General features: G+C 41.8%; 1 protein-coding gene across 1 annotated transcript in view; it reads left to right on the plus strand.

Annotated features, from left to right (window-relative positions):
• Nucleotides 1-19200, plus strand: part of LOC126481149 (dynein regulatory complex subunit 4) — a 141795-nt gene extending 122595 nt beyond the window's left edge. The window contains exons 10-11 of the mRNA XM_050104711.1: nucleotides 9013-9222; nucleotides 18966-19200. Of these exons, the coding sequence (XP_049960668.1) occupies nucleotides 9013-9222; nucleotides 18966-19151 (396 nt within the window). The 3' untranslated portion in view covers nucleotides 19152-19200. The remainder of the gene's footprint in view (nucleotides 1-9012; nucleotides 9223-18965) is intronic.
• Nucleotides 19201-20606: the final 1406 nt, after the last annotated feature.

Below are 20606 nucleotides of genomic sequence, written 5' to 3' on the forward strand. Positions count from 1 at the left end.
GTCTATACATGGGAGACAAATTTTGAAGGCAACGTTATAGAAAGGAAAGAGGATGTAGATGTAGATGAGATGGGAATATGATGCTGTGAGAAAAGTTTGACAGAGAACTCAAAAACCAAGTTGAAACAAGACCCTGGGGCAGACGACATTCTTTCAGAACTATTGATAGCCTTTAAAGAAACGGTCGTAGCAAAACTATTCCATCTGGGTTGCAGGATGTACGAAACAGGCGAAATACTTTCAGACATCGAGAAGAATGCAATAATTCCAGTTTCGAAAAAAAGCACATGGTGGCAGGTATGGATATTATCAAAATATCAGTTTAATAAGTCATGGTTGCAAAATATTACCTCGAATTCCTTATAGATGAATGGAAAAACTGGTAGAAGCTGACCTCAGGGAAGACAAGTTTGGATTCCGGATAAACATAGGAACACACAAGCGATACTGACCCAACGACTTCTCTTAGAAGATAGAGCAAGGAAAAGAAAACCTACATTTACAGCGTTTGTAGGCTTGGAGAAAATTTTTGACAATGTGGACTGGAGTACTCTCCTTGAAATTCTGAAGGTAGCAGGGGTAAAATATGCTGAGTTGACAAAAGTCGTGGGATAGCGATATGGACGTATACAGGTGACAGTAGTATCACGTATACGAGGTATAAAAGGACAGTGCATTGGCAGAGCAGTCATTTGTACTCAGATGATTCATGTGGAAAGGTTTCCGATGTGATTGTGACCGCACGGTAGGAATTAACAATGTAGGATGGTAGTTGGAGCTAGGCGCATATGACAACGTATTTCACAAATCATTAGGAAATTCAATATTCCGAGATCTACCATACAGTGTCAAGAGTGTGCCGAAATAACAAATTTCAGGCATAACCTCTCACCATGGACAATGCAGGGCTTCACTTAACAGGCGATAGCAGTGGCGTTTGCATAGAGCTGTTAGTGCTAACAGACAAGCAACATTGCGTGAAATAACCACAGATTCAATGTGGGACATATGACGAACATATCCATTAGGACAGCATGGCGAAATTTATCGTTAATGGGCTATGGCAGCAGTCAACCAACGTGAGTGCCTTTGTTAACAGCACGACCTCCCTTGCAGTGCCTCTCCTGGGGTCATGACTATATTGGTTGGACCCTAGACGCCTGAAAAACTGTAGCCTGGTTGGATGAGTTCCAATTTCAGTTGGTAAGTAGTGATGCTAGAGTTCAAGTGTAGTGCACACTGCATGAAGACAAGAGCTCAAGTAGTCAACAAGGCACTATGCAAGCTGATGTTGACGTCAAAATGGCGTGGGCTGTGTTTATGCGGAAAAGACTGGGTCCGCTGGTCCAACAACCAAATGAGAACATTAGCAGCCATTCTTGATCTTCATGTTTCTGAACAGTGATGGAATCATTGGATGGCAGTGATCGATATCATGGGTCACAGTTGTTTATGATTGGTTTGAAGAACATTCTGGACAATTCAAGCGAATGATTTGACTTCCCAAATCACTCGATAGGAACACTGTCAGACATTTATGGGACATAACCAAGAGGTCACTTCGTGCACAAAATCCTGCATCAGCAACGTTTTCACAGTAATGGATGACTGTAGAGACAGCGTGGCTCAGTATTTCTGTAGGGAACCTGCAACGACCTGTTGAGTCCATGCCATGTCCAACTGCTGCACTACGCCAGGCAGGAGGAAATCAGATATGATATTAGGAGGTATTCCATGACTTTTGTCGCCTCAGTGGACAGGGAATGGAAGGCTATTTACAACTGTACAAAGACCAGACAGCAGTTATAAGTGTAGAGGAGCATCAGTGGGAAGTACTGATTGAGAACAGAGTGAGACTGGGCTGTAGCCTCTCCCTGATGTTATTCAATCTGTACACTGAGTTTAGGAAACGAAAGAAAAATTTAGAATAGGTTTGTGGAGAAGAAATAAAAATTTTGAGGTTTGCTGATCATATTGCAATTCTGTCAGAGACAGCAAAGACTTGTAAGAGCAGTAAAGACTTGGAAGAGCAGTTGAATGGAATAGACAGTGTTTTGAAAGGAGGATATAAGATGAACATCAACAAAAGCAAAACAAGGACAATGGAATGTAGTCAAATTAAATCAAATGATGCTGGAGAAATTAGATTAGGAATCGAGACAGTAAAAGTATTTTATGAGTTTTGATATTTGGGCAGGAAAATAACTGATGATGGCTGAAGCAGAGAGGGTTTAAAACTTAGACTGTCAATGGGAAGAAAATTGTTTCTGAAGAAGAGAAATTTGTTAATATCGAATATAGGCTTAAGCATTAGGAAATATTTTCTGAAGGTATTTGGAGTGTAGCCACCTATGGAAGTGAAACATGGAGGATGGACAGTTTAGACAAGAACAGAACAGTGGCTTTTGAAATGTGGTGCTACAGACAAATGCTGCAGATTATATGGGTAGATCACGTAACTAATGAGGAGGTCCAAACAGAATTGGGGAGAAAAGAAATTAGTGGCACAACCTGACTAGAAGAAGGGATTGGTTGGTAGGACAAATTCTGTGACATTAAGGGAGGCATGTGCAGTAAAAATCGTAGAAGGAGACTAAGAATGAATGCAGTGAGCAGAATCAGAAGGACGTAGGTTGCAGTAATTATTTAGAGATGAAGCGGCTTGCACAGGATAGAATAGCATGGAGAGCTGCATCAAACCAATCTTTGGACTAAAGAAAATGAGTGATTAGACTAATTCTGGTTCATCAGTGAGTTTGAGTATGGCTGTTACAACACCAGAAAGGACTGACGACCCTTATGACGATATGTCAGTTCTGCTTTGGCAGAAGCAAAGAACGCGGAGATGGGTAGCCAGACGTGCGAGAGAAAGACAGGGCCTATTCCCCTGCGCCGCTCCTCTCCCAGGTGGCCTAAATTCTGGTCTATTTACGCATGTAGGTGACTTCGTCTATAATAACTTTGAAGTCATTGATATGTTCTTTGATGTAGACATATCCTTCAAAATTCCATGATGATTTAGCAGTAATCCTCTTAATACTTGTTGGGTGATAAAGAGACTCTTATGCCACACGTTGCTGATGTATACAGAACTGTAGGCTGTGCTGACCTCTGGTGCATGCTCATATAACTGTGACCGAAACTGTAATGGGCGCTGCGAATAAATCTGTGAGCTGAAGTTACTGTGCTGAATTCCTTTAAATACAAGCAAGAAGCAATACTTTGGTGCTGAAACCCGGGAATATATGAAGAGATTAAGTGCTTCTACACGTACAAGAGGATTCAGTGCCGGCAGAGATGATTTTGAGCGGCTTAAATCTCAAAATACGATCACTCCCGGCACGTTCAGTACACGCAGATAAATCGCGGCATTGCAGTGCTGCAAGCACAATGACATTACTGACTGTTTCCGTTTGTATATCGTGTTACTTGGTGCGTGCTTGATGGTGGTAGGGCTATATTGTGCATTTGGCGTAATATTTACACATTACAAAGAGGACTGCTAAAGTATTGGTAGGCTGCAGTGCCATCTGTTAGCAAGAACGAGCAGTTCTAAGGGTTGCAAACGGTGAATATTGCACAGCAATGCCATCTCTTAGTGATAGTGGACATCCCATTATGGGGTGACTTACACAGACGCACGTCTGCCCTAACTGCGACGGAAGTGGACGTTCGAACATCACGCATTTTGTAAGCTAAATAAACGCGTTCGATCTTTCTACACCACCAGTGGATGTCAGACACTGTCAAGAGCACTTGCGGAAAACATTAGAAGAGCCTGTCACACTCAGTGACTGCATACAGGATATGCTGGATGACACAGAATGTGAGGTCAACAAAGAAGCTTGTGAAAACTATACTGACAAATGCAATGCACCATCTAAATGGTGGAAGGTGCTTTAGGAGGAGCACATTCAGGGCACAGAAATGCAACTGATATGCGTTTGCCACCCTCAGCAGCTTGCCAGCATGCCTATGTGGACCTCAAGTTGCCTCCTGTTGTACTGAATCCCTTCTCAGGTGAACACGATTCTGGGAGCACTTCACAGCTTCCATAGGTGAAAATTCAATGTTGTCGCCTGTGAACAAGCACATAGTCCTCTATGGATATTCATATGGGGATCCCAAGGATTTGGTCGATGGGATTGCTGTTACAACTGACACATATGAGCAGACGAAGCAAATATTGAAATCCAAGTATTGGGATGAGAACAGGATTATACAGAGCCACAATGATTTCTTTGAGAATCTTAATTCTTCTATTTCCAGCAGTCCAGAGACTCTCAACACCACCTATACTTAGTGCCATAAGCGGATTCAAGCACGAAGAGCACTAGGAGAGGATGTGAATTCTCATGGGAGAGTGCTTGTCCCCAAACTTCTACATGCATTCTAGGAAGAAATTTTGCAGAAACTGGCTTAGCCACGAAGGCAAAACATCGAAGAAGATAATCTCTCACAACCCATGGAGTTTCTCAACGATGAGGTCGAGAGAGCCATCACCACAGGCAGAATATGTGTCTGAAGAAAAAAACCATTGCTTCTTTTGCCTTAGACGTGGCCACAACTAATCTCAGTACTTTAAACAGATAAATGCATCCTGTGCAAAATGTAAGGGTGAGCACCACATTTCTATCTGCAAATAGCAACCTCATGACGAGAACAAGATTGAAGCGATGACCTCCAGTTTCTCATACTTACAAACTGCTCTTGTCAGTACCAAAGAACCAGGCACTATGAACAAATTGACACATGCCATCTTAGACAAAGGGAGTCAGTCAAGTTTTATACATCATTCACTTATAGAATCTCCCCAACTTTTCGTCATCTGCAGAACTCTGGAGATAATGACATTTGAGCCATCCTGAAAATCATCCCTGTCAAGGAGGAAGGTTAATTTCGATATGATGGGATATTCTGTCAACGCCCATGTATCAGTTGAAGCTTTTGAAAGCAGCAACAGTTCTCACATCTGCCGACAGTACCAGAAGATGCAGTAGACATGGTCTTGATGGAGGGTACGCAACTGGCCAATTCAAGAGGGGACACTGAATATCTACCTACTGAAGTCCTCACTGGGGCAGATTATTACTGGAAAATTGTGACCCTGGGTTAACCAAATAAGGTATCTCAGACATTGGTTCTCCTTCCCATAACCTTCGGTTCTGTTCTTAGTGGAAACAGAACTGGTACTGCAGTGAACAAGGGAACTGTTAACTTCATTCAGTGTAGCTGCATTGAGATATCTGATGAGACAGTAAACCGTTTTTGGGACAGGAGATAATTGGAACAACAGAGCATCAAGAGTGAGCACTGGCATCCATACACCACCCTGTCTGACAAGAGTTCTGACAGTCATACCACATGGAGGATGGCTGCAGTATTGTATGCCTGCCTCAAAAGGAGGATGTATTTTCCTCTAGCAACCACACTACTGCTGAAGCATGTCTGTGTTCCTTACAAAATAAGTTGCGAGGGAATGAAGAACTGAAACTCATTTATCACGAGACCATGTCAAATTACAGTAGGAGGCGTCAGGCAGAAGTTGCATCTGAGGAATACACAGTTGTATGCCTTTTTTACCTGCCACACCACATTGTGAAGAAAATGCAGCAGTGGAAGCATCAAATACGGGATTGTGTTCGGTGTATTATCACATGAACCAGACTCTCCATCTTTGAATGATGATCTCAAAACAGGATCAAATTTACTGCCATATTTACTTGCCACCTTGTTAAAATTGTGCAAATTTCCGATGGGGATAGTCTGTGATGTGGACCAAGCAGTTTTACAATAGGTCTTGAATGAACAAGACAGAGATCTCACTGGGTGCTTTTGGTATCTTGTTGAACAAACTGAGAATGGTGTCTACACTATGACAGACAATGAGATAACATATCATTTCAAATATTTACCATTTGGACTTGCACCAAAGCCATGCCTTTTGTCAGCTGCTGTAAGGAAGCTAGCACCACTAAATAGTGACAAATATCCATGAGTGTCAGCACTAATTGACAATTACATTTTCATGGACAGTTCAGTAATTAGTGCGATAGTGAGGACACAGCAACTATTTACCACGAACTAATAATACTCTTCCAGTAAATAAGTCATCCACTTTCCAAATGGACAACTAATTTGAAGGACTTGAAGGCAATACGGCATGCCAAGAGTCTTGGAACCAAGCCCACAACACAAATTTTGGGAATCAATTCGAATACAGAAAATGACTCCATTCCGCTGACTACCAGAGGATAGGAGGAGATATGAAAGACAAACCGACAACCAAGAGAAATGTTCTTCGAGCAGCTGCTGAATTCTGTGACCCTTTTGGTCTGTTAACACCCTTTGGGGTCATTGCTAAACTCATCTACCGAGACATGTGGCTAAGATGTCTTGCAGAGCAGGACGTTTTGCCCTCGGATATTGCATGTAGTTGGCACCTTGGGTCTCAAAGCTTCATCACTTGTCATTGTAGCACATTGTCAGATGGACAGGTGTGACAGACAAAAGTGATTCTGCAGAAGTGCATGTGTTCTGTGATGCATCAGAAAGAGTCACTGCTGCTGTTCTGTACGTATGGACAGCCACTGAAGTTGGTTACACAGCACATACTGTTTGCAGCAAGAATATCTTGGTACCAATCAAGAAAGTAATCTTATCTGGGTTGGAATTGCTTGCCACATTGGTTGGCATATGATGCCTTTGCTACTTTTGCCAGGAAACAGGATCTGATGGCAATAAGTCACCTTGGAGTGGATATGAAATCATCAAAACAAATGGAAAACCTTCATTTGCGTTTGGATAAGAGAAATACTGGCTTACACTGCACCCAGCCAATGGAGGCATCGTCCTGGTGGTCAAAATCCTGCAGATCATCTCACATGGGGGCTGGAGGCAGACATGCTACTAGCACTTGACATTTGGTCCACCATGGTTTTCAGAAGACAGGCAGTCATGGTCACTGAACATCTGGCCCCACCTAAATTAATGCCAGAAGCCAAAATCTGGACAAATGTCACTGTGGTTGCCATTACCAAACCACTGTCAACATTTCAAAATATAGTCCCTACTGGCGAATACTTCACATAACTACCCTTGTATTTTAGTTTATTGAGAGTACAAAGTACAAGATTAGAAACACTGATAGTTTGAGAGCTCTGGAATTACACAATGCCTGAACATATTGGATCAGAGTTCAAGAGGAGCTATTCACTACCAAACTCTCAGCATTGTGTAAGGGAGAACCCGGAGCATCAGGGATAGCTCGATACAATCCTTTTCTGTTGGATGATGCGATTTGGCTCAGTGGCACATTACAATGCACTGCAATATCCAATTCAAAGAAACATCCAATTATTCTGGACAGAAGTCATCAGTTCACGGAACTTCTCAATGTACACATGCTTGTAAGGCTGCACCATCTCAGAGTATGCATCATACTACAAGAACTATGCGAAGCATTTTAGATTTTTTGAGGACAACAATCTGTTCAGAGAGTTCTCCACTTTTGCCTGCCATGTGCTAGACAATCCCCAGTCATCGATAGGAAGGAATGGAGGCTCCATAGCCACTAAGCGGAGTTCAACCTGCAAGACCATTTGAAGTAACTGGAATTAATTTTTCTGGATGATTATATGTTAAAATTGGTCATCACCTCAAGAAGTCGTACATGGTCTTGTTCATATACCCCACAACGTATGCAATTCACATTGATATTGTCACCGATATGCTCACCGATACATTCATAATGGCCATGCAATGCTTTGCAGGACGTAGAAGCCTGTCACGCACTGTTTACTCAGACAATGCTACAATATTCCATGCAACCAACACTGAACTGTCTGAGCTCTTCAAAATGTCCAGCTTACTGACATATGGTATTACTGTGCCCACAATGGACTCACCTGGAAGTACATACCACCACAGGCAGCTTGTTGGGGAGGTTGGTGGGAATGCATGATAAGCTCCATCACACGTTGCTGGAGGGAGGTGCTTGATCGCTCTCAAGTTGGTGAAGAGAGCTAGAACATCATTTTTGTAGGACTAGAAGCAGAAATAAACTCAAGACCCTTCACGCAAGGAGCGAGTGATACACCATTGGCACCAACCCACTTTCTAAATGGTGGAAAACTAGTAACCATTCCATGTGCACCAGAACCAGCAGCTACAATGGATTTTGCCATGCAGTTCTGACTAAGACAAAAGGTCAACGAGGACATTTGGTGCAGGTGGCAAAATGAATACCTCCTCCTGCTAGGACGCTACCATAAGGTGGAAAAATATCCCTCAAGAAGAACAATGAGAGTTCGAGAAGGACATGAAACCATTGTTCTTGTGGAAGAAAGCAGTGGTGGAAGAGGTGCGGCCCAGCTGAAAAGATGACAAAATAAGATCATCATTCTCTGGCAGCCGGATGGCACAAAGATCTGTCGACCAGTGCAGCTCCTCATCCCTCTCGAGATAGACCAGGGTAGGGAGGATGTTGGGGAATAAGAGACACTTATGCCATCTGTTGGTGTTGTATTCAAAACTGTAGACTGTGCTGCCCTCTGTAGACTGAAACTGTAATGGACGCTGTGAATACATCTGTGAGCTGAAGGTACTGTGTTGAATTCTTTTCAAATACTAGTAAGTAGCAACAATAATTTCCTTGGCATTGTTTTCCTCATTTTTGTGCACCTCGAAATTTAAATGTTTTCTCGAAAACTGATCAGTATTGGATTTTTACTGCTTTACCTTCCATTTTTGACAGTTACACCAGTAAACAATACGGTCACAGGTTCGAATCCTGCCTCGGGCATGGATGTGTGTGATGTCCTTAGGTTAGTTAGGTTTAAGTAGTTCTAAGTTCTAGGGGACTAATGACCTGAGATGTTAAGTCCCATAGTGCTCAGAGCCATTTGAACCAGTAAACAAACCAACATACATTATATCTCATTGCAATACATTATAAAATATTCAGTATATTGCCCAACATTTAACCATTTTTGCTTATTGTTTTTACGACAGCTGCAACATGAAAGAGATGAAATACACCATCGCTTCGTCACTGCGATAATGGAACTGCAACAGAAAACTGGCTTAAAGAATGTTTTACTGGAGAAGAAATTGTCGGCGATTACTGGCATGCTGGAGCAGAAGGAAGCTGAGTTAGGCGAGATTCTGTCAGCTGCAAATCTGGATCCTACCACTGTCGGCGCCATCAACAAGAAATTCGAGGTGAGCTGACGTTACATATCCATCATCAAACATTTGAACTGTGGTCCATATCGGAACGGGTGCTCTACCAATATTTCGAAAAATGGGAGAGAGGCAATAGCAGATTGAAAATGTATTTAAAGGGGTAAAACATTTCCGAGTAAAGCAGTCCAGCAAGCTGTTCCAACGCCCACTCTGCTACAGAATGAGGTTTTCATTATTGTGGTTTGTTATCAAGTCAGAAGATCGATTTGATCATGCTTCTTTATCCCCGCTTACCTATTACAACCTAAATACATTGGAACCTGTTTACTGTAGTATAAAAAAATAATAAAAAAATAAAAAAATAAAAAAAAACTTTTGTCTCTCACTACGAGTTCCTCCCACTCCCACCTCCACCACTTCCCTCTCACCCATATACTTTTCCCTTCATTACCTAAGAGACGATTCATTGATGCTACAAGATGTGCACTGCCGACCGATCCCTTCTTTTAGTTAAGTTGTACCATAAATTTGTTTTCTCTCCAGTTCGATTGAGTATCTCTTTTCGAACTTCGCGTAGTATCTTACTTCCCCCTAAATATCACAATAACTATGACCATTAACGAAATGATGAGCATGCCATAACCTGGCATATAAAGCTATAAGTAAAGTATAAGCTCTCTCCCCCCCCCCCCCCCTCCATGAACCATGGACCTTGCCATTGGTGGGGAGGCTTGCGTGCCTCAGCGATACAGATAGCTGTACCGTAGGTACAACCACAACGGAGGGGTATCTGTTGAGAGGCCAGACAAACGTGTGGTTCCTGAAGAGGGGCAGCAGCCTTTTCAGTAGTTGCAAGGGCAACAGTCTGGATGATTGACTGATCTGGCCTTGTAACAATAACCAAAACGGCCTTGCTGTGCTGGTACTGCGAACGGCTGAAAGCAAGGGGAAACTACGGCCGTAATTTTTCCCGAGGGCATGCAGCTTTACTGTATGATTAAATGATGATGGCGTCCTCTTGGGTAAAATATTCCGGAGGTAAAATAGTCCCCCATTCGGATCTCCGGGCGGGGACTACTCAAGAGGATGTCGTTATCAGGTGAAAGAAAACTGGCGTTCTACGGATCGGAGTGTGGAATGTCATGTCCCTTAATAGGGCAGGTAGGCTAGAAAATTTGAAAAGGGAAATGGATAGGTTAAAGGTAGATATAGTGGGAGTTAGTGAAGTTCGGTGGCAGGAGGAACAAGACTTCTGGTCAGGTGACTACAGGGTTATAAACACAACGTCAAATAGGGGTAATGCAGGAGTAGGTTTAATAATGAATAGGAAAATAGGAACGCGGGTAAGCTACTACAAACAGCGTAGTGAACGCATTATTGTGGCCAAGATAGATACGAAGCCCACGCCTACTACAGTAGTACAAGTTTATATGCCAGCAGATGACGAAGAAATTGAAGAAATGTATGATGAAATAAAGAAATTATTCAGATTGTGAAGGGAGACGAAAATTTAATAGTCATGGGTGACTGGAATTCGAGTGTAGGAAAAGGGAGAGAAGGAAACGTAGTAGGTGAATATGGATTGGGGCTAAGAAATGAAAGAGGAAGCCGCCTGGTAGAATTTTGCACAGAGCACAACTTAATCATAGCTAATACTTGGTTTAAGAATCATGATAGAAGGTTGTATACATGGAAGAACACTGGAGATACTAAAAGGTATCAGATAGATTATATAATGGTAAGACAGAGATTTAGGAACCAGGTTTTAAATTGTAAGACATTTCCAGGGGCAGATGCGGACTCTGGCCACAATCTATTGGTTATGGCCTGTAGATTAAAACTGAAGAAACTGCAAAAAGGTGGGAATTTAAGGAGATGGGACCTGGATAAACTGAAAGAACCAGAGGTTGTACAGAGTTTCAGGGAGAGCATAAGGAACAATTGACAGGAATGGGGGAAAGAAATACAGTAGAAGAAGAATGGGTGGCTTTGAGGGATGAAGTAGTGAAGGCAGCAGAGGATCAAGTAGGTAAAAAGACGAGGGCTAGTAGAAATCCTTGGGTAACAGAAGAAACATTGAATTTAATTGATGAAAGGAGAAAATATAAAAATGCAGTAAATGAAGCAGGCAAGAAGGAATACAAACGTCTCAAAAATGAGATCGACAGGAAGTGCAAAATGGCTAAGCAGGGATGGCTAGAGGACAAATGTAAGGATGTAGAGGCTTATCTCACTAGGGGTAAGATAGATACTGCCTACACGAAAATTAAAGAGACCTTTGGAGATAAGAGAACCACTTGTATGAACATCAAGAGCTCAGATGGAAACCCAGTTCTAAGCAAAGAAGGGAAAGCAGAAAGGTGGAAGGAGTATATAGAGGGTCTATACAAGGGCGATGTACTTGAGGACAATATTATGGAAATGGAAGAGGATGTAGATGAAGATGAAATGGGAGATGCGATACTGCGTGAAGAGTTTGACAGAGCACTGAAAGACCTGAGTCGAAACAAGGCCCCCGGAGTAGACAACATTCCATTGGAACTACTGACGGCCTTGGGAGAGCCAGTCCTGCAAAACTCTACCATCTGGTGAGCAAGATGTATGAAACAGGCGAAATACCCTCAGACTTCAAGAAGAATAAAATAATTCCAATCCCAAAGAAAGCAGGTGTTGACAGATGTGAGAATTACCGAACAATCAGTTTAATAAGCCACAGCTGCAAAATACTAACACGAATTCTTTACAGACGAATGGAAAAACTAGTAGAAGCCGACCTCGGGGAAGATCAGTTTGGATTCCGTAGAAATACTGGAACACGTGAGGCAATACTGACCTTACGACTTATCTTAGAAGAAAGATTAAGGAAAGGCAAACCTACGTTTCTAGCGTTTGTAGACTTAGAGAAAGCTTTTGACAATGTTAACTGGAATACTCTCTTTCAAATTCTAAAGGTGGCAGGGATAAAGTACAGAGAGCGAAAGGCTATTTACAATTTGTACAGAAACCAGATGGCAGTTATAAGAGTCGAGGGACATGAAAGGGAAGCAGTGGTTGGGAAGGGAGTAAGACAGGGTTGTAGCCTCTCCCCGATGTTATTCAATCTGTAGATTGAGCAAGCAGTAAAGGAAACAAAAGAAAAATTCGGAGTAGGTATTTAAATCCATGGAGAAGAAATAAAAACTTTGAGGTTCGCCGATGACATTGTAATTCTGTCAGAGACAGCAAAGGACTTGGAAGAGCAGTTGAACGGAATGGATGGTGTCTTGAAGGGAGGATATGAGATGAACATCAACAAAAGCTAAACGAGGATAATGGAATGTAGTCGAATTAAGTCGGGTGATGTTGAGGGTATTAGATTAGGAAATGAGACACTTAAAGTAGTAAAGGAGTTTTGCTATTTGGGGAGCAAAATAACTGATGATAGTCGAAGTAGAGAGGATATAAAATTTAGACTGGCAATGGCAAGGAAAGCGTTTCTGAAGAAGAGAAATTTGTTAACATCGAGTATAGATTTAAGTGTCAGGAAGTCATTTCTGAAAGTATTTGTATGGAGTGTAGCCATGTATGGAAGTGAAACATGGACGGTAAATAGTTTGGACAAGAAGAGAATAGAAGCTTTCGAAATGTGGTGCTGCAGAAGAATGCTGAAGATTAGATGGGTAGATCACATAACTAATGAGGAGGTACTGAATAGGATTGGGGAGAAGAGGAGTTTGTGGCACAACTTGACCAGAAGAAGGGATCGGTTGGTAGGACATGTTCTGAGGCATCAAGGGATCACCAATTTAGTATTGGAGGGCAGCGTGGAGGATAAAAATCGTAGGGGGAGACCAAGAGATGAATACACTAAGCAGATTCAGAAGGATGTAGGTTGCAGTAGGTACTGGGAGATGAAGAAGCTTGCACAGGATAGAGTAGCATGGAGAGCTGCATCAAACCAGTCTCAGGACTAAAGACCACAACAACAAAGTATAAGCTATTTACCGAATACTTTGTGTAAAATCGTTTGGGAAAGATTGCAGGTCATGCTCCTCGAATCTGTCATTGCCGACTTTCCGAAAGGTTTGACACTGTCGGCCTCCTCTTCCGAACAAACGAATGAACTTGCCCATTGCTTTGGACGAAAATTGGTCACTGCGCGTTGGCCATCGTATCCTGCATGGGCTCTACCTCTCTCAACGCTACACATACGCTCTAGTCTTCTTATGACCTCTGTTTCTTGAATTGATGCATTACATGGCAGATCCTCTACTACAAGTCATCTCGAAATGCGTTTTTTTGTGGCGTTATTCCTTATCACTGCGTGACTTTTGTACTTTCACAGAACATCTAAGGACTCACAGATAATGCTGAAATGAGTCTGAAAGCTAGTTATCTTGTGTACCTTTTTCATGCTACCAATATTTACGGAGCTTCAAGCCTAACTCCTTTTCTACAACACAGAAACATAAAGTCGAAAGAGTATGAAAGCAACTTATGCATACGTAAAATGATCACATGATAAAGATTTCATGGTGCTACTTTGCCTAAACAGATCTCACTGGTCGCAAAAACACGAAAAGTTGCCGTCGTTAACCAAGCAAAGATTGTTGTTTAGGGAACTGGGTACGTGCTCCGGGCTTGATCAACAACATCGAGAGAACGTCGCATACTTTTCGCTGTATGTGAGCTTCGCCCGTGCTATTCTGTAGAAATATGGTGTGGCGAGCATAATAATCTTTGCTAAGAATCATCAAGCAAGCTCATTATGCAAGAATTATGAAACTAGGAGTGCATAAACATAGACCTCATGGGCGATCTGGCAGAATGCAATGACGAAGCAGCGCGTCGTCTCGACAGAAAGGTTCCTAAGTAGGAGGTTCCTGAAAGCAAATACACGTTTTTTCCTGTCGAGAGATGCTTCAGAGAGACGGGATCCGTGATACTACATAACGGAGGGATGCTTGACAGACTTAATGTGAGGAAAGAAGGGATGTGCTACGTTTGGCAGATGAAGATCCACAGACGAGTACTGAAAACATACAAAATACTGTAGTGAAGTCGAAGTTTTTTGTTCGGCTTACTCTTGAGGGTACTCGGTACCATCCGTGTCACGCTCAGCTTGTTTAAAAATCTGTATCTCTGGACTGTCAACAGCGCATTGTCTCTGGCAGGTGGATACGATAGTTATGCATTAATAATTACTCATTCCTGGTTATTCACTAATGAAGCGACTGTCAAACGCGACTGCGTTTTCAATAGACGTAATGCTCATATCTGGTTGACTGTAAACTCCTATTTCACAGCGGAACGAAACCATCAAGTAGAATTTTCAATGAATACCGGGCGCGACATTATTGGTAACAAATGAACTAGACCTAATTTTTACGATCCCAGCTATCTGGCGCAGACTATTTCAGATTACCGGAAGAGTTGGAAAACGTCCAGTTGACTGTTAAAAGTTTCCTATCTTCTGCGGCCAGCGACGAGAAAATGAACACACTAACCGCCGGAGTAACTACAGGTATATTGGAGTCGATTCGAGTAGACAGCGTTTTGCCCCACAACCGCTGATACCGCTGTATGCCGAAGCCATGTTGTGTGAGATAGCTACGGCCAGACATTTACTGCAGTTGTCCGTTTCGTTGAGTTTTATGTATGCTGAATTGTCTTTGATGATGTATTTGTGTATCTGTCGTGGTGGTCGATTTGGACTGTCCTTGATATCTCCCAATGACGACAATTCACACAAATGTGTGTGAGTATATGTGCAGACACAAAACAAGTGACACACCAAACTAGGATTACTTTGGCCAGTAACTGGATTCGTGGTGTTGAACCTATGGCATTGCTCCCACAGTATGCAAACCTAAACTTTGATTGGGCCATTTGACAAATGTTGTGTACAAGACAGAAAAAGCAGAGCCCACTGAAATGCACCAAAGGATGTACTGTAAATTTGCATTTGTTCAGAAAAGGATGTAGGTGGTCCAATGCGTGTGCACTTCATGGGAGTCAGTTTTCAGGCTGGAGGGGAACTGTTTCATTATGATTACTTTGTCAGAAGACTATGGTTTTGGTGATATACATTTATGAGTTTAATTTTGATTCTTGTTAGCTGTTATCCAAGACGACAGTTATTTTTGGTTGTATTGTGTGTCTGACAAGTAATGTGGTGAGGAAGTGAATGAACCACATCTTGACGATACAGTTTAATTGCCTATAATTGTTATTACCTAAGATTACACAAACATGTGCTATTTATGACATTGAACAACAATATTCATTTTTTTTGTCAGTTCCTCTTCGAGCTGCATATCTACATTTACAACAAGTGCCCCTCGTGTTGTCTTCACGAACCAAAAAGTTTCGCATATGGCTGCTAATTTGACACCAGCGTGTAACTGTCAAATTATCTTGAATACAGTCTAGTCTGACAGTAAAAAGGAAAGAAATAATATGGAAGATATATTTCTGGTTTTCCGTCTTCGTTCAGGATTCCTTTTTTGACGTTTTGCACAATAAATTTAGCTGGAGAAGCAGTTTCGTATGGGCTAAGAGGGAGAGCTAGAATGGGAAGAGACATTTGGAATCACCTGTCACCTCAGAGCCGACCGCGGTACTAGGCACTTCAGTCCGGAACCGCGCGACTGCTACGGTCATAGGTTCGAATCCTGCCTCGGGCATGAATATGTGCGATGGCCTTAGGTTAGTTAGGTTTAAGAAGTTCTAAGTTCTAGGGAACTGATGGCCTCAGATGTTAAGTCCCATAGTTCTCAGAGCCATTTGAACCATTTGTCACCTAAGACATGAAGGTGATCGACAAGAAAGGAAAAAGTAACTGGGGTTTCAAGGTGTCGTGAGAGGAGGGCTCAGTACAGCATGGAGAAAAACTATCCGTTAATAAAATCAGAGCAGGACGTCTAGTCGAGTAAAATTTACCCGATCAACGTAGGTCTGAAATGATCTGTTGTGGAGCTACTTTCGTAAAATGGCAGCCAAAAAGCGCCGAGCGCACTGAAGTCTGTTCGGTAAGCGAACATGTCTGGGTGTGTCTAGCAGTGCTGTTATCTCCGATTAACAAGATAGTGCAGCTGTGTTGTGCTGTTGTCGTTGTGCCCCACTGCCGTTGTTTCCGCGTACTTGATTTAATAATCATGCTTAACCCAGCAAACATCTCAAAAAGTCGCAACTAACGTAACCTGTTTGCTTTGGCAGTTCAATTGAAATTGTTATTTTCTGCTGCTTTAAGTAGTAGCTTCGTTCTTTATTATTATAGGTATTAGTTGGGAAAAATTATTTTAATGGACAAACTTTCGCACATTCATCGCCGATTGATTATGATTTTAAGTCCCCAACCCTACTCTGACATTATTATCAGGTTGTTGTTCTTCACCCTGTATACTGTGGTGCATGTGGTCATGGAATTTATTAATAATAATTTATGTAAGAACATTATTATTAATGTTCTTTCATAAAAATTACATGGAGAGAGGGGAAATCTTAAATTAAGAGACTTATCATCATGTATATGATAAGAAAAGTGATGAACTTATAAAACTATGAATGAATTGCTTTTCGTATTGTTATTTGGAGGCAGCCGAGAATTTGCAAATTTTTCCGAGGCTGAATAGGCACTCGAGAAATGGCAGTTTGAGTTGACACGGCACTCGAAAATATTGCTCTATAGACGAGACACCATCGCGTCTCAGTGCTGCGGGTCTTAAAGAATCCATCAGTAATTATGTTATTAATTATTTGTGTCGCAGGCTTAAAGGAGATTAAATTCTTCATTTGTGTAGCCACAGTGTGCCTGTTTGCTTTGCAATTATTAGAGGTGTTTGAAATCCGTCATTTTAACTATTAAAAATGCGTATTTTCCCGTGAGCATTTCATTTTATATATTTAAACTATCGTGTGGAATAAAACATACTTATTATTTTCTTTACTTCTAGATCTAAAAACTCCGGGTAGCAAAAGACATTAAAGTGTAGTTTTTACTTAGAGGATTTGTGTCTGGTTTACATTTAAGTCTGCGATGTTTTTGGCATAACTCGATGTCGGATCGCAGCACTACACATTTCTCGACGTAAAACACGACAGAATAATGCACCATTTGTTCAGTACCTACTCGTGGGTAACGTACACAGGCGTGTCCATATCCACCTTCAACCTACTGTGAGATCCCCACAGGTGGGTACCACTGCAGCATAAGTGCAAAGTACGGGAACATGAATTTGTTTGCCTATTGGGACAGCTGTGCTGGGAAGCTCGTAAATTGCTCAGTGCAATATTTCGACGCCCAATATAGTTTTGATCGAGCTCTGCGAACAATTATCTAAGCCGCACTCATTTCTGTGACGCAGTGCTGATTATCAGGATTGTGCGTTAACGAGCCGCAATTTGCAGCCGACTACAATTCTCAGCTCCTGCCCTGTTTGTTGTAGCGTGTTTGTTACCCACCACCAGATTAAGTCCAAACAAGGCGCCTGCAGTGGATGACAGGTCATCAGAATTACTGAGGTCCCCTGGAGAGTGTGCCATGATAAAACTATTCTACCTGGCGAGCAGGATATATGAACAGACGACACACCCTCAGACTTCAGTAGGAATGTAATAATTCGAATTTCAAAGAGTACACATGCTGACAGGAGTGGATAGTAGTGAATTGTCAGTTTAATAAATCATCGTTCAAAACACTGTGACGAATTATTTACAGAAGAATGGAAATCTGATTAAAAGCCAACTTGGGGAAGACCATTTTGGATCCCAGAAAAATGTAGGAACACAAGGAAATACTGACTATGACTTATCTTAGAAGATGGGTTGAAGGAAGGCAAATACACGTTTAAACAACTTTTGTCGACTTAGAGAGAGCTTTTGATGATGTTGATTAGAATACACTCCTTGAAATTCTAAAGCTAGCTGGGATAAAGTACAGGGAGTGAAACGTTATTTACAACTTTTACAGAATTGGAGTGCAGTTATAACAGCTGAGAGACTTGAAAGGGAAGCAGTATTTGATAAGAGAATGAGGCAGGGTTGTTGCCTGTACCCAATGTTATACAATCCGTACATTGAGTAAGTAGTAAAGGCAAGCAGGAAGAAAATTGGGAAGGGTGCTAAAGCTCAAAGAGAAGAAATAAATACATTGGTTTTTGTTAATGATATTGTAATTCTAGCAGAGACTGCAGATGACTTGGAAGTTTACTTAAATGGGATGGATGATATCTTGAGAAGTATAAAAGTAAAACAAGGGTACTGATAATGTAATTTGGTCGAATTAAATCAGGTATTAAATTATTGGATGAGACACTAATTGTAGCACACGAGCTTCGGTATTTGGGCAGTAAAATAACTGACGATGGACCGAGTAGAGAAGATAAGAACTTAACACTACCTTACGTCAGTGTAATAGTAATCTTCGTTTTGTTAAATTAATTTGTCTAAGATGTGTAAGAAAATGTGAGAACCAATAACCAATACCAAAAATAGTGTTTAATAAATATAATTATGAATGCTCAGTGTTAAATCAAGAAAAATCTATATTTCCGATAGATCGCTGTTTCGTTGTCATCTCAGTTCTACGCATCCGTCATTCCGCACCTTGCACATTTGCACTCATGTATGGCCAGTACAAGTTCTGGCGGCATCCTAGTCAGGCGCCACTCTCAACTCTTTCATTTGCCATAGGGACAGAGCACTGTCTGTCCAACATACGAGCTAGTTCTGATACAGTTGTTGACGAGTGAGCAGTAATTGTGCCATCGCACTTTTTATGTAATGGTGTCTTTGTGCAGGAGCTGCTGAAGCGGAAGAACGCTAAGATCCAAGACCTGCAGTACGAGCTGTCGCGGGTGTGCAAGGCACATGACGACCTGCTGGAGACGTACGAGGGTAAGCTGCGCAAGTACGGCATCCCGACAGAGGAGTTGGGCTTCACGCCGCTGCGCGCCACCCGCCAGCGTCACCAGGTTGCCGCCTGACGTGGAGACGCGGAGCCTATCTGTGTTTACATTACCTCTCGTTAACCTATACAACATGAATAAATAATTGTTCTCAGTTTCAGTTACAGCTTCTTCATTAAAAATACGAGTGTTATTTTTTTAACCTCTGATCGGTCACGAAATGGAAACCACAGTGAAAATCAAAGATGGTTTATTTTTATCATTTAACTACACCTTCCAGCTGCTTCTCTACACAGTCACCACTCAGACTTAGATATTTGTCGTAGCGTAGTTCCAACTTTCTAATCCTCTCACCATAGGAGGCAGGCCTGTGATTTCCGCATATTCCCCATGCTGGCCTGCATTTCGTTGTCTGTGCCAGCAGTTCATGTGAGCGAAGAGATTAAAATCACTCTAACCCAAGTCTGGGATGTATGGGTGATCAAACACTTCCCATCGGAAGTGCTGCAGGATCGTCTTCGTTGCACCTGCAGTGTGCGGCCAAGGACTGTCGTGAAGAAAGAAATGCATGACTGGTGCGTTATGTGGGTTGCATGAAATCAGGCAAAACCCCTCAACAGGCTCTTCACACTTGGCAGTAGACACTATCGTTGTAGGCATTTTTACGTGCTCATTGTGCATTCAGGTGTGTCTTGATGCAATAGAAGGGCATGCTAGGGACACTGTGCATCACATGTGCTCACAGCTTCGCCAGATTTTCACTGTGATTTTAATTTCACAACATATCAGAGGGTGAAAAAAAAGTGGCCGTCATAATAAATGAAAATGCTGTGAGAAGAATATTTATGGAGAAAAGGTGCCAACGAGACCTCCTATGTGATATGTGTCTAATACCCTGCTTTTTATTATGCTATATATATGAGCTTAATCGATGCAACAATTACTTCTTTCCTGTGCAGATCACCGAGTTTCTGTTTAGGCAGAAACTGTCATTTTTTAAGACTGCTTACGCATTATTTTCCATCATTGTTACTGATTTGCAGATAATTTTTAGCTTTTGGGCTGTACAACTAAAAGATATAGCTACAAGGTAAGGATTATTGCCGTTACTCTTGTTTCTGTGGTTTGATGCGATTTATGTCTCAGCATAGATGTGTATAATCTGTAATTGATTTTTCGTTTTGTTGATATAAGATTACGTCAGGGCTTCAGGTAATATAACTGAGAGGCTGCTGCGATGGTAAAGTACGAGGGTAACCCCAAAAGTAGGGTCTTGTATTTTTTTATGAGTACATAGACCTGTTTATTTCTACAATGGCTTACATCAGTTTACATCTTGAACATTTGGCTATTTATCGACATAATCACCATTTCTGTCGATGCATTTTTGTAGACACTGTGGCAGTTTTTGTATACCCATGTCATACCAGCCTCGCCGCCATGCTGTTCACAAAGTTATGAACCTCTTCTTTCACCTCGTTGTCGGAGCTGAATCGCTTTGCGGCCAAATGTTCTTTTAACCAAGGGAACAGG

This window comes from Schistocerca serialis, chromosome 5 (assembly GCF_023864345.2).
Source record: "Schistocerca serialis cubense isolate TAMUIC-IGC-003099 chromosome 5, iqSchSeri2.2, whole genome shotgun sequence".
In the NCBI taxonomy this organism is placed as follows: Eukaryota; Metazoa; Arthropoda; class Insecta; order Orthoptera; family Acrididae; genus Schistocerca; species Schistocerca serialis.